The 14,883-nt window shown below is 44.1% G+C and overlaps 1 protein-coding gene across 4 annotated transcripts in view; it reads left to right on the top strand.

Annotated features, from left to right (window-relative positions):
- The first annotated feature begins 1,040 nt into the window (after window positions 1-1,040).
- Window positions 1,041-14,883, top strand: part of ZBP1 (Z-DNA binding protein 1) — a 36,178-nt gene continuing 22,335 nt past the window's right edge. For 2 of the 4 annotated variants that reach the window (XM_044299996.1, XM_044299993.1), the window contains exons 1-8: window positions 1,041-1,149; window positions 4,212-4,274; window positions 5,363-5,545; window positions 8,117-8,191; window positions 13,062-13,115; window positions 13,662-13,832; window positions 13,918-14,139; window positions 14,244-14,327. In XM_044299996.1, coding sequence (XP_044155931.1) covers window positions 1,080-1,149; window positions 4,212-4,274; window positions 5,363-5,545; window positions 8,117-8,191; window positions 13,062-13,115; window positions 13,662-13,832; window positions 13,918-14,139; window positions 14,244-14,327 — 922 coding nt within the window. In that variant the 5' untranslated portion in view covers window positions 1,041-1,079. The remainder of the gene's footprint in view (window positions 1,150-4,211; window positions 4,275-5,362; window positions 5,546-8,116; window positions 8,192-13,061; window positions 13,116-13,661; window positions 13,833-13,917; window positions 14,140-14,243; window positions 14,328-14,883) is intronic. The other 2 variants (XM_044299994.1, XM_044299997.1) reach the window with 2 other exon arrangements.

Here is a 14,883-nt window from a genome sequence, read left to right as displayed (position 1 = left end):
GGCCGCAGTTTGAGGATGCCTGATCCAAGTCTATCATGTGTGATATTGTCTGAAAAGTCGGTGTATCTAACTCTTCAATGTGTGATGCTGTCTGCTGAGCTGGTGTATCTAAGTCTATCATGTATGCAGAGATGACACCTTACACAGTGTCTCCTGAGACATGAATATTAACCCGTTTTCCACCCAAGACAACTAAAGTTGTATTAGCGGCTCTGAGACCACCAGATACGATACAAGAGAAGGGGGGTGACTTGCTCAGTCCCCCTCCGTTAACAGTATGGCAGATATAGTTACTGTACTGGGGGCACCTATTTGTGTTTTGTCTTGTCACCGCACCCTCTTCTTGCTGCAGTTTCCTCCTGGCTGGGTGGTCACCGCACCCTCTTCTTGCCCCAGTTTCCTCCTGGCTGGGTGGTCACTGCACCCTCTTCTTGCTGCAGTTTCCTCCTGGCTGAGTGGTCACTGCACCCTCTTCTTGTCCCACATTCCTCCTGGCTGGGTGGTCACTGCACCCTCTTCTTCCTGCCCCACTTTCCTCCTGGCTGCGTGGTCACTGCACCCTCTTCTTGCCCCACTTTCCTCCTGGCTGGGTGGTCACTGCACCCTCTTCTTGCCCCTCATTTCTCCTGGCTGGGTGGTCACTGCACCCTCTTCTTGCCCCTCATTCCTCCTGGCTAGGTGGTCACTGCACCCTCTTCTTGCCCCTCATTCCTCCTGACTGGGTGGTCACTGCACCCTCTTCTTGCCCCACTTTACTCCTGGCTGGGTGGTCACTGCACCCTCTTCTTGCCCCACTTTACTCCTGGCTGGGTGGTCACTGCACCCTCTTCTTGCCCCACTTTCCTCCTGGCTGGGTGGTCACTGCACCCTCTTCTTGCCCCACTTTCCTCCTGGCTGGGTGGTCACTGCACCCTCTTCTTGCCCCACTTTCCTCCTGGCTGGGTGGTCACTGCACCCTCTTCTTGCCCCACTTTCCTTCTGTCTGGGTGTATCTCGTGTTTACGTCTCCAGCTTCCTGGTCACATTATGTGGTGAGCTCAGCTGGAGAGGGAAGAATTCACTTTCAGTTTTGTTTCGTAATGAATAAGAAACTAAACTTAATGACAAGAAAAATGCCTCAGACTCAGAGCGAGGACCTCGCAGCACCAGGTAAGGCTGTAATGCATCCCACCACTACAGAACTAGAGCATACGCTGGGAGTTTTAGTTCTACAGCAGCTGTAAGACTTTTCTCACTCACTCTATTCATTCTATTGTCTCAGCCGTTTCTTAGATAATGGAAAGCTGTGTGACAGGCAACATGGCGGTCATGGCAGGGATCACAGGAACGGCCACCCAGCTTTCTTATAGTCTGTATCTAATATTAGAGAGAGGGGTGTACAGTTGTGTTCAACAGACCCAACAGTCATGACATGCATGCTGCTGATTCTGTGTAATTGAATTACTAATTGAAAGGGGCATGTTCAAAATAATAGCAGTGTGGAGTTTAATGAGTGGGGTCATTCATTCTTTGAAAAACAGGTGGCAATTATTGCTATTATTTAAGGAAGGAAGGCAGCAATGTTGTACATGCTGGTTACAGTGTATTTCTCTCTGAAATTCTGAGGAAAATAGGTCGTTCCAGACATTGTTCAGAAGAACAGTGTACATTGATTAAAAAGTTGATTGGAGAGGGGAAAACATATAAAGAAGTGCAGAAAATGATAGGCTCCTCAGCTACAATGATTGCAAATGCTTTAAAATGGCAACCAAAACCTGAAAGATGTGGAATAAAGTGAAAAACTACCATTCGAATGTATAGAAGAACAGCCAAAATGCCAAGGACTCAGCCAACAATCATCTCCAGGAAGATCAAAGAAGGTCTAAAGTTACCTGTGAGTACTGTTACAATTAGAAGAGACGTATGTGAAGCCAAGCTATCTGCAGGAAGCCCCCGCAAAGTCCCACTGTTGAAAAAAAGACGTGTGCTGAAGAGGTTACAATTTGCCAAACAGCACATTGACTGGCCTAAAGAGACATTTTGTGGACTGATGAAAGTTAAGATTGTTCTTTTTGGGTCTAGTGGCCGGAGACAGTTTGTCAGATGATCCCCAAACACTGAATCCAAGCCACAGTACACTGTGAAGACAGTAAAGCATGGTGGCGCAAGCATCATGATATGGGGATGTTTCTCACACTAAGGTGTTGGGCCTATTTATCACATACCAGGGATCATGGATCAGTTTGAATACATCAGAATACTTGAAGAGGTCATGCTGCCTTATGCTGAAGAGGAAATGCCCTTGAAATGGGTGTTCCAACAAGACGACGACCCCAAACACACCAGTAAACGTGCAACATCTTGGTTCCAGACCAACAAGATTGCCGTTATGGAGTGGCCAGCCCAATCCCCGGATCTTAATCCAATAGAAAACTTATGGGGTGACATCAAAAATACAGTTTCTGAGGCAAAACCAAGAAATAGAGAAGAACTGTGGAATGTAGTCCAATCATCCTGGGCTGGAATACCTGTTCACAGGGGCCAGAAGATGGTTGACTCCATGCAACACAGATGTACAGCAGTTCTCAGAAACAGTGGTTACACAACTAAATATTAGCTAAGTGATTCAAAGGAAAGCAAAATATTCAAACATTTTTCAGTTTATATAGTGAATGTTTGAGTTTGTAAAGAAGAATACAAACACTGCTATTTTTTTGAACAGTCTAATATTCACTTTTCTTCATTTTTTTTAGAGGGACAACACAAATTTTATATTTTTCTTCATGTTTTGGTTTGGAATAGAATGTGTAGTGTTCCCAATGCATTTGTGTGTATGGAAATAGAAGCTATTAGAAGAATTTAGAGCTTTATTCACTTTTTTAAACACACTGCTATTATTTTGAACACAACTGTACCTGATATTCAGGAGTCTAGAAAAGATGGCTGAGAAAATAAAGCCTCTTACAGGAGATGTCATGCAGCTTTTCATGAGTCCTGAGAGGCTACGCAACATCCCATACATCGGGATCAGCAACCTTCGGCACTCCAAGTGTAGTGAAACTACAACTATCAGCATGCACACTTGCTTAGCAGTTCCCAGAATTTAGAAGTGAATGGAGCATGCTGGGAGTTGTAGTTTAACAACAACTGGAATGCCAAAGGTTGCTGATCCCTTCCTTACATGGCAAGATAATGAAAAATTGCCTTTCAGGAGTGTAGGAAAGCTGTGTGCCAATTCTTGCTGGAGGCTATAATGTCCGCCATCTTGGATATCACTCAGCTTTCCCAGGGATACATTCTTTCTTCAATATTGTTAAACAATATTTTCCTTTCAGGACTATTAGAAAGCTAGGTGACAACCTAGTGCTCATGCACACGACCGTATGTATTTTGCAGTCCGCAAAAACAGATCCGCAAAAAATACGGATGACGTTCGTGTGCATTCGGTATTTTACGGAACAGCTGGCCCCTAATAGAACAGTACTATCCTGCTCAGTAATGCGGACAATAATAGGACATGTTCTAGTTTTTTGCGGAACGGAAATACGGACATAGAGAAACTGAATGCACATGGAGTAACTTCTGTTTTTTTTGCGGACCCATTAAAATCAAAGATGAGTGAATTTCATGTTATGAAATTTGTTCCCGCTTCGTTTGGTGGCACGGTTGCGTTATGGATTCCGTTACCATGGACCATAATGCAATTCTATGACGGAATGCCTTTAAGAGGCATTCCGTTATTCATTCCGTCAAAATAGAAGTCTATGGCCTGCATAACGGATCCGTCCCATTTCCGTTATGCAGGAGAGGACTTCCCTGCATAACGGAAACGGGACGGATCCGTTTTGCAGGCCATAGACTTCAATTATGACGGAATGAATAACCTCTAAGGGCATTCCATTATGCATTCCGTCATAGAATTGCGTTATGGTTCGTGGTAACTGAATCCATAACGCAATTCTGCTTTCACCACCAAACGAATATGAAATTCGCTCATCTCTAATTGAAATTAACGGTTCCGCATACGCTTCTGAAAAAAAACGGAAAAGACATGGAAAGAAAATCCGTTTGTGTGCATGAGCCATTAGGTTGAGATGACAGCTATATGGGTTGCCACTCAAATGGAATTTGCCAACATACGCAGGGATTATAAGAATGCGGAGTGACAAAATGTATGTATTTATAATCTAATTTCACCGTTTTACTGAGACGTTCTTTGATTTTCAAAACAGACACAATGGCGGAAATAGCGGATACTGAATTACCCAAAATAGCCTGCATCCTGACCCCTCTACGTGAGTAGACCTCCCGCTCATGTTGTGTTTTTGTACATACAGTCATAGAGGGGACGTGTCAAAGCATTGCTCTATAGTTAGTAGATAGCCCCTATATAGTATATTTATATCTGTACAATATATTTGTTCCCCTGTTTTCTCTGGAAACCACAAGCAAGTAGGATAGTTGTATGGTCTATATCATTTTTTTTTCAAGAGGAACACTGTCAACAAGCTACCATTGATGGGTCACACCCATATCCTATTCACAATCAGAAAGCATTGTGCACTGAATGTACTAAATAGACACAGCTGCTAAATAGAGACCTTTCATAAGAACAACAGATCCGTCAGCTGCAGATTGCTGACTGTTTCCACAAAGCAAAAAGGAAATTGTTGATCTAGACTACATCTATATGTGATTTGATGCAATTAGCTGGTCAGATTTACGCTGGGTTCAGACCTGAACGTACGCTCTGTATGCGCGATTGTACGGGCGTTTGCAATCGCGCATACAGAGACAAGCGAACGCCCATTGTCGCGCGTTCCCGCTGAAGTCTATGTACGGGAACGCGCGACAAGACACCCCAAAGAAGCTCCTGTACTTCTTGGGGCGTAGGGCGTTTTACAGCGCAATCGTACGCGCTGTAAAACACTCAGGTGAGAACCATTCCCATAGGGAATCATTGGTTCTTGCCTGTTGAGCGTTTTACAGCGCGTAGGAACGCGCTGTAAAACGCTCAGGTCTGAACCCAGCCTTAGGCTACATTCACATTTTGGGGATCCGCAAAACACGGATACTGGCCTGTGTGCATTCTGCAATTTGCAGACCGCACACAGCTGCCGTTATCATAGAAAATGCCTATTCTATGATAGGACATGCTCTATATTTTTTGTGGGGCCGCGGAACGGAAGTACGGATGGGGACTCATTCATACAGTCGTGATTTACAATTAGCAAGATATTTTACAGCGCTGTATGTAGTAGAGCTGGATTCGTTAGGACGCTATCAGTGGTTGTTACTAGTTGGTCATTTTGTGAACATTGATGGACGTAATATCTGCTACATTGACAACAAATCGGGAAATCTTGTGGCATATCTGTTACAGAGAAAGAAATCTATCAGCATCTGCTGAATAAAGGGCGGCAGTCGGCTATGAACATCGCGAAGGCTGTAAAGAAAGAAAGAGCCAAAGAGGTGAATCCAGACCTGTACAGTATGAAGAAGATGAACTTGTTGGAGTATAATTCCTCGGATAAGCTCTGGAATATTAGAGCAGCAGCTGCCAGAGGTTGGTTGTAGACTGTAACGTATGGCGGTGTAATTCATGTCTAACAATTGCAGCTCTGCTCCGTCAGACCTCATGCACACAGCCGTTGTGCGGCCGTTCCATGCATTGGGGACCGCAATTGCACGGGCAACTTCCGTGCAGCGGGCCGGACTCATTCAACTTGACTCTGTTCCGCATCTCCGGAATTGCGGACCCATTCAAGTGAATGGGTCGGCATCTGTGATGCGTGGTGCACACGGCCATGGATTGCTGACCCGCCGTTTGCGGGCCTCAATACGGCCATGGCCGCCCAACAGCCGTGTGCATGAGGCCTTAAAGTGAATGTGGCTGGGCTGCAATACCAGACACAACCTGTGGACAGGTTTAGCGCTGTTTTGTAAGAAAATAGCCACGTTTTTCTAATTCTGGAAACCCCTTTGACCTCTTAGTGACCAGCCTGTTTTGGGCCTTGCTGACCAAGCATTTTTCTTCCTTTTTTTTCAACGTCGTCTTCCAAGAGCTATAACTCTTTTATTTCTCCATATATGTAGCTGTATGAGGGCTTGTTTTCTGCGGGACAAGTTGTCATTTTTAATGGTGCCATTTTGGGGTACACATATGTGGTAATTTACGATACTGGTGTAAAATAGAACTAACTTAGATGTCCATAGCAACCACCTTTCATTTTTGACATCTCCATTGGAAAATGAAAGGTTGAATCTGATTGGTTGCTATGGGCAACTAAGTCAGTTCTACTTTACACCAGTATGATAAATGACCCTAATAACTTCTTGGTGGGAGATGCGAAAAAAAACAGCGATACTGCCACTGAGTTTTTACGTTATAAACTTTGCACCATTCATTTTTCGGCATAAATACCATGATATCTTAATTCTCCGGGTCAGTACAATGACAGCGATCCCAAATACATAGGTTTTTTTTTACGTTTTACTACTTTTGTGCAATAAAACCTTTTTTTTTTTTTTAAAAAAGGGTCGTTATGGACGCGGCAATATCAAACATTTGTGAGAGATTTTGTTTTAGCAATTTTTTCATTGAAAAGCATATTTACAATGGGAAAAAAATCATTTTATTGGAATATATATTTTTTTTTTTTAAACCACAAAGAGACTATAACAGGAAATCTTTTCATTGCTTCTAAAATACAATGCACTATCCGTATAGTGCAATGTATTTTAATGTCAGTTCTATACTGACTTTGACCAGCAGGCTGAGCCAGAGAGGTGCAGTCTGCTTGGCAACACTCAAGGCAGGCTTGGGGCCTACACCAGGTCCCAGCCTGCCTATATAAACACATGGGCACCCCGCAATCGCATTTTCATGGTGCCTGTGAGAGACAAAGAGAGTCCGCTCCCTCTGTCACCACTTACATGCAGCAGGCATCGTTGCCCACGGCATAAAAGGGGTTAAACAGCCTGGATCGGCACTGCTGCTGGTCTGGGGGTTAGAGCAGGAGAGTGGCTCTCATGTGAGAGCCGGGCCCCCAATCTCCGCTGCATGGGTCCTAGCCTAAGGCCCCTTAAACATGTTCTCAGTGGTTGTAGGTATCGGACCGAGTTGCTAAAGTATCGCCAGAGTTCCTTTCTAGTTCAGAGCCATACACAGCTTCTGATATAGGAACACGTCGATATCCTCACAAAATGCCCTTTAATCGTTGAGCTTCTCTGCGAATTAACAAAGGGGTCGCACAAATAGTGATGTACCGTCAGCCACAGATACATTTAAAAGGTTTATTATACTCACAAATGTAAATGAGTTTAAAACATATCATAAAAAGGTGTATATCCTCTTGTTCATGCCCGACCCGGGTTTCGCTTGACGCTTCGTCAGGGGTGAACATGCTCTCACGTTTTGGGGAGGAAGGTTGAGACCTATTAATATGGAGGAAAACACGTGACTGTGACATAATAGTGAAACGGTACATGATAGGTTTAGTTTATATGAATGGAGAGGAGTGGAAGAAAATAGTGAGATCTAATTATAAATTGCTGCGAGTTGTACCGAGTTAAAACCAGTATAATCAGTAAGTATTTTTTATATATGTTATGTTACATAATTATGATGTATTAAGTATTTTATTAACGATGTGTATTTGGAGCAAAGGATGGGCGGGACTTAAACTGCTTAAAAAGACTGCCTAAAACGTGGGTGCATGTTCACACTGACAAAGAGTCAAGCGAAACCCGGGTCGGGCATGAACAGGAGGATATACACCTTTTTATGATATGTTTTAAACTGATTTACCTTTGTGAGTATAATAAACCTTTTAAATGTATCTGTGGCTGACGGTACATCACTATTTGTGCAACCCCTTTGTTAATCCGCAGAGAAGCTCAAGGATTAAAGGGCATTTTCGATATATCGACGTGTTCCTATATCAGAAGCTGTGTATGGCTCCGAACTAGAAAGGAACTCTTCCTGGCGATACTTTAGCAGCGCGGTCCGATACCTACAAAGACTTGATGTGTGCACCTACCCACTTTACTCCTGGACCTGCAGCGCCTAACGAACAGGCAACGTATTTTGTTTTGGCAAAGAAGTAATAACATTCTCAATAACCTTTTTATGTAGATTCAGATAACAATAGAAGAACTGGAGAAAAAGTAACAGACAATTCCAGCGACTCAGTCGACGGCACAGACAATAGTAAGTGTCTTTTGATGCCATACACTACCAGATCTTAAAGTTTTTGAGCTTCTCATAAATTAACTTCTGGTTACCCTGGGAACAGTGTGAGGATCCGTTCCAGCCTCCCCCAGTGCTCTGGTCTGCTTATATTGACTTCTCGCTGCCCCAGTGTGCTGCTCCTGTATCCAGTTCTCCTCAAGCCTGGGGGTGTGTCCTAATACAGGCAGCCTCCCAGTACTATACTGGTCTAGACCATACCACCCAACTTTCTGGATGGTCAAAGAGGGACACTTACTACTCATTGTGCGATCACTGGCTGTGGTGAGTGCATTGGCTGAGCAGCATTCACAGCCATTTCTTGCTATGTCAAAACAGTAGCTAGCATGAAGTTGGGTGCAGCGGGGACACAACAGTGACAACACCATCAGAGGGGGATTGCGGCAGCAGGGGATTGGTGGGTATAAGTTCTGTTTTTTTATTTTTATTTCTTGTTTAGTTCTCCGGGAAAGATAAAAATAAAGATACAGATTTTTTTTTAAATTAGAAATAAACTCTTAAATGGGTTTAATTATTTATAATGGCTCCTTTAGTCTAGGGGACAATAGGTGAAGGAGCTAAAATGGCGACTCTTAGATTTATGATAATAAAATCCGCCCTTCTCGTGACACTGCAGGACGGCCAGTGTGAGAAAGCAGAGCACAGAGCCCTATGTAAAGCCTGCCGGTCTCAGCACAGTGAAGCTGTACATTATGTGCAGATGACAGCGGAGATAACTGCCCCGTTGTGTCCCAGTGCTTCAAAAAGGATTTTACCTCATCCAATATTCGGAGGCTGAAGGGTAGGAATAAGGAGCAGACACGCTGCTGTGGGGGAGGAGCGTTATTAGAAAACACCTCAGCCTGCGAGTACGAGGTGAGGTAGGCGTAAAATAGTCGCAAGTCCTATTTTTTAACCGGCCGTGCGATAATATTTTGTCGCATGGCCGAAGCTGGGCATGTCAGAGGCATGGTGAGGGTGTATCGGGGCCAGGACTCCAGCACTGGAAAATTTATTAACATTTACACCTGGAAACAGGCGTAAATGTCAGCGAAAAACTGCATGCACAGCTTTTTTTCCATCTGAAAAAATGGATCTCAGATTGAAATGGCTCAAACAGAGGCCAAATGTGCATAATGATGCACAGGGTAAATTTTTTTTACACAATCTTGTTTCTTCTTTTTCCGTTCTTCTGATCCATCATAACGGTGATGTGAACTCTCCCTAAGGCTACTTTCACATGTGCACTACAGGCTTACAGCAGGCTGTTCCGCCATAGGATGCCAGGAATCGGCCAGACAAAAAACGCTACTCGCAACTGTTTAATTGGGCCGGTGGGCATTCCAGTAACATCCGGCAATGCAGACTCTGCCGGAACAGTCTGCCTGAATGATATGCCTCAGGTGTGAAACTAGCCTAAGAAATGCACTTACTTTGTACTGGAGGGAAGATGACCCTCAAAAGCCAGACAATCTAGCCACACCCCAAGTCTGTTAAGCCATGCCCCCCGTTGCCGGAGAAGGAAAAGTATTGGAAGACCGTCAGGTGAGCTGCGCAGGGCCTAGAGTGCTTCACTCCCCTCCCCCTCTCCAATCTGTCACAGATTGACTGACTGGTACACAGGCTCTAGTGACTACATGAGGATGAGAGAAGCCTCAGTCAGTCAGTTTATGCCTGCAGCTCATGTTCAGATAGCACAATGCTGCGGTTTGAGCATGAGCTACTGAAAAGGAGGACATCCCTGTGTCCGTCCTGGCACTGCGCCGGACGGAGGACAGGGAGCCAGAAAACTGGACTGTCCAGCCTAAAACCGGACGTCTCGTCACCCTGGGGAAGATGTCTCTGTCATACTCAGAAAACAATAGTTTCAGATGCTGCCGTGTTGAAGCTCTGAGCCCTGGATGGGGAAGAGGCCTCTGCACTGAGCTCAGAAGCTCATTGAGCTCCAGAGCCAGCCAGTGAAAAAAGACACATCCACTTCCTTCAGTCCTTATGCTGCTAAGAACGGGATTCACCTAGTAACGGTGAGTGGACAGCAGAATGTCTAGAAGGGGACCTCTAGTGGCAGAGATTTCAGAAGGGTTTCTAGGGTGGATAAGATGACAAAAAAAATTCCAGATTTGTTCAGTTCACCCGTCCTAAAGTGATCTTTTAGAAGTTGTTTGAAAAGTTAGTGCCCATTTAAGGGGTTAGAAATTATTTAAAGGGGTATTCTGGTTTAAATAGGTTGTCCCCTATCTACTGGACAGGGAATAACTGTTAGTACAGTGGGGAACCAACTGCTGCAGTCCTGTAACCCCATATGAATGGAACAGCAGGTCGAGCATGCGGACCTCCGCTCCATTCATCTTTTTGGGCTGGATGATAGCTGGCGATAGCCAAGAATAGTGTTTGTCTATCTCTGGTAGTCTCATAGACTTTAAATGGAGAGGTGGTAGGCATGCCTGACCTTTGCTTCATTCAAACAAGGAACACAGACCCCCATGCTCATGATTGGTGGGGGCCCAGCAGCCAGACCTCTACTTATCTAACAGTCCAATAGGGATAACTTGTTAAAGGGTGTGTAGACTGTTGCAGCCTGGTTTATGCTCTAATGCATCTAAAAAAATCACTTATACCCCTGCATTTTTCTATACAGCTCCTATGCAGACCTATGAGTGGTTACAGGCCACAAACAAAATTGAAAAAGCATACAAATCCCTTAAAGGGGTTATCCCATGACTAATGTAAAAAATGACGACCTCTTTCTAACAAAGCTAGAACCAGCCCTGTACCTCACATGGATCCAGAGATCTCCTCATTCATTGCTCTGCTAGATTTATATCAGGCTGGCGGCTCAAGCGGAGTGACTTTTCTGCTGCAGCTAAGAGGGCGTGTCCATGCTCTCCCTATCACAGCTCAGGAGGCGTGTCCATGCTCTACCTATCACAGCTCAGGGGGCAGTTAAAGAATGAAACTGAGCATGTGTGGCCATCTCGGTGAGAAGGACAGAGAATCCCCCCCCCAAAAAAAAAAAACAGCAGGTGGCGCTATACAGATACATTTTATTGAATAACTCAGTGGCTATGCAAAAAAAAATTATTACATGCAATTACAAAAGTATTCAGATCCAGGTGCTGGTTTGAAAACTGTAGAATATTTTTCCATGTTACAGTACGATGACATAGAGAAAATGGAAGTATCTAGCTTAAAGATGGTGAAAAGAATCGTAGCTTTATTGCGGCATAAAATCTTCGACACACAGGACAAGTTCAGTTACGTGTTTCAGACCATAAACAGATAGCGGTCCTTCCTCATGACATGTCATGAGGAAGGACCGCAAACACGTAACCGAACTTGTCCTGTGTGTCGAAGATTTTATACCGCAATAAAGCTCTGATTTTCTTTTCACCATCTTTGAGCTGGATACTTCCATTTTCTCTGTCATCGTACTGTAACATGGAAAAATATTCTACAGTTTTCAAACCAGCCCCTAGATCTGAATACTTTTGTAATTGCATGTAATGAAAAAAATTTGCATAGCCACTGAGTTATTCAATAAAATGTATCTGTATAGCGCCACCTGCTGTTTTTTTTATTTTTTTATTCTCTGTCCTTCTCACCGAGATGGCCGCACATGCAACGCATCCAGGTGCGTCGTCCGTGCTCGGTTGGTGGAGGGGAAGGTGAGAGCTGCTCTGTGCTTTAATGTAGTACGATGACATAGGATCAAGGAAGCTGGGATATGGGTTGCTGTTTGCTGGGTTCTCAATCTGTTGAACTGCTTTACTTGTCCCTGTTACAGGCAGCCCTAACAATGTGAGGACTTTGCAAACAGCTCCCCATATCTCATCTTACTTCAGTTAGTCATTAAAGGGGTTAGCCCACTTTGCCTATTTATACTTACCTGCTGCCAGCGTGCCGTTCACTTCCTGGATTCTGGCTGGGGGCGGGCTTTATCTTGATTGAAGTCTTCTCCCGGCCGGGCCGCGCTCTGAACTGAACACGCACGCCTCAGCGCATGCGCCATGGTGACTTATTCCTGTCCAGTATAGTACAGAGCCGGCGTGCGCGTTCGCGGCTCTGTACTATTCTGTCCAGAAAGAAGTCACCATCGTGCATGCGCGGCGGCGTGCGCGTTCAGGACAGCGAGCGGCCCGGCCGGGTGAAAAGGAGGAGAAGAGCGGTGGCTGTAACCAGGGGAGACCGAATGACAACGAGGTAAGTGGGGATGAATTTTATCCTAAATGGTGGGAATTTGTTAATCAAATATATTTACAAAAATGATCACTGTCAAATTATTAACAGATTTAACAGTGATCATTATGATGGGATAACCTGTTTAAAGGAGCTGGGGATCGACATATATTCTCATCTGTGCTAAACGTAAAAACCCGGTAGAAACTTTCTCCACAATAACCAAGATCAATGCACAAACTGGGACACAAAGTTTGCCACCAGTAGATTGAAGGCTGCATTGCCACCTGCTGGTCACAGAGGGTACATCCACTATTTTGTTTTATAATACTGTCTAGGCAATAGTTTTACAGGGGAAACTTTCCTTTGTCTTGCGTTTGATAATCCAGAACATTTGACAATCCGGAATGTGTAATGATCTGCCATTTGTTTCAGTTTTCACAGCAGGGGATTGTGTTGTAGCATCTTAGTTTTAGCTCCTGGTCTTTTTGCTGATTCTCAATGAAGTTTTTGCATACAGTATGTTGCTATGACTATGTGATAATCCAGAAAATGTCATAATCCATTGGTTTATGCAGATGTTGTCTTTGATTGGATTTGAACCTAGGATCTCAGTGCTGCAAACTAAGCCACTCACTCTCCAATCTATCTACTGTATATATTTTTTACATTTCAGATACTGGAGCAATTACAGCTGTGAAGAGGAGTATGAGCCAGTTAACAGAGCTGCGTAAGTATATGTCTTATTAGTCATCACATGGATTTTAAAAATATACTATTTTGCAATAGGGGATAAGAATTGCCCCACTGAGAAATAAGTCTCTTCCATGATGCGGACACCACTAGGGGGAGCTTATAGGGGATATCTTCATCACTAAGATCAATAGGAGCTGTATAACTCTGTATTCAATGAGATCCCTAGTGGTGACTGTGGGAAACCATATTTGTACCATGTAACTGATCTGTAATTACGGTAGAATAAACCACGCCAGAGGAAGGCAATAAATCCAAAATAGTAAAAGTAGCCCAGTGCTCTCGGATCTTCAACCTAAATAACAGCTATATGTAATACAGTTAAAGGGGTTACCCCCTGATTTCAGTTTATAACTCAGCAGCTTTACTACATTTTTACTTAAATGGATATACAAAAATATTCAGATCCAGAATCTGGTTTGAAAACTGTAAAATATTTTTTGTGGGATAACCCCTTTAAAATGAGTCTGAACACTGGCCCACTGTGTGGACAATCCACTCCTCACTCTTGATTCTATCACAGAGAAAAGTATCTTCACCTTCTTGAAGTCAAATAAGCCATCGAGAGCCATAACCATAGCCAAAGGGGTGGGGAAGACGACGGCAAAGGATGTGAACCCTGCTCTGTACAGGATGAAGGCCTTAAATCTCCTTAGTCATGATGAGATGGAGAAACTGTGGACCATTGATCCAGGTATACTGAGATGTTTGTACAATTATTACATATAGAATAGTTGGGAGAGCAATTGTATTCATATTTTGCAACTGATATTTTTTAGGCATCACTCGTACAGTAAGTGGATCTCCGAACCCCAGTTCAGAAGACACCAGCGCCAACAGGGACGTAACTACCGCTGTAACAGCCATGGCGGCTGCTACAGGACCTATGGTCTCAAGTGGGCCCGAGCTGAATGGCAATTTACTGTGCCCTAACCAGTCCCACGTTGAAATCGACGACTGCAAACTCCCCCACAAAGACGTGAGAAAGGATAGTGGCATCAGTAAGAGGGCTCCATCCCTTTTCAATAATGGGTGCACTGGTGATGGTTCCGAAAGTATGGGTGGGATTTATAATTCAATGATCGGGATTTCTTTGTGCATACAGAAGTGACGAGTCCATATACCGATAATACAACGAGTGATGAGCCGAATCTGACAGAACACCACACAAGTCATTACCTGCAACACGGTGCGTTGTGTTCTTGTATATGGTCACATTTATAGCAATGAAAGTTTAAAGGAATTGTCCATCCTCAATAACAAGATGGCACCAATAACCCCCAAATATACAAATTTCCTGTTTCACCGTGTCTATTTATCCATGGTCCACTAGGAAAGCCATTTGTATTTCTGTCTGGTATTTAGTAGATCTATTATATTCACAAGACTTTGTCTATTTAGAGCGCCAACAGGATTTTTAAGTTGTCATCACCCCGCCCAATCCTGCTTTAAGGGTCCATTCACACTTCCGTAAGTGTTCTGCGGATCCGCAAAACACGGACACCGCACATCGCCGGCACTATAATTGAAAATGCCTAATCTTCTCCGCAATTGCGGACAAGAATAGGACATGTTTTTTTTTGGCGGATACGGAAGTGCGGATCAGCAAATGCGGATGCGGACAGCACATTCCGGCCCCATTGAAAATAATTGGGTCTGCACCCGTTTCGCAAAATTACGGAACGGATGCGGACCCATTTTGCGGACGTGTCAGTTAAAAACTCGGAAAATGCACCGTTTGTCAT

The sequence above is a fragment of the Bufo gargarizans genome, chromosome 6 (assembly GCF_014858855.1).
Source record: "Bufo gargarizans isolate SCDJY-AF-19 chromosome 6, ASM1485885v1, whole genome shotgun sequence".
In the NCBI taxonomy this organism is placed as follows: domain Eukaryota; kingdom Metazoa; phylum Chordata; class Amphibia; order Anura; family Bufonidae; genus Bufo; species Bufo gargarizans.
This window is presented reverse-complemented; position numbering and strand designations above follow the sequence as displayed.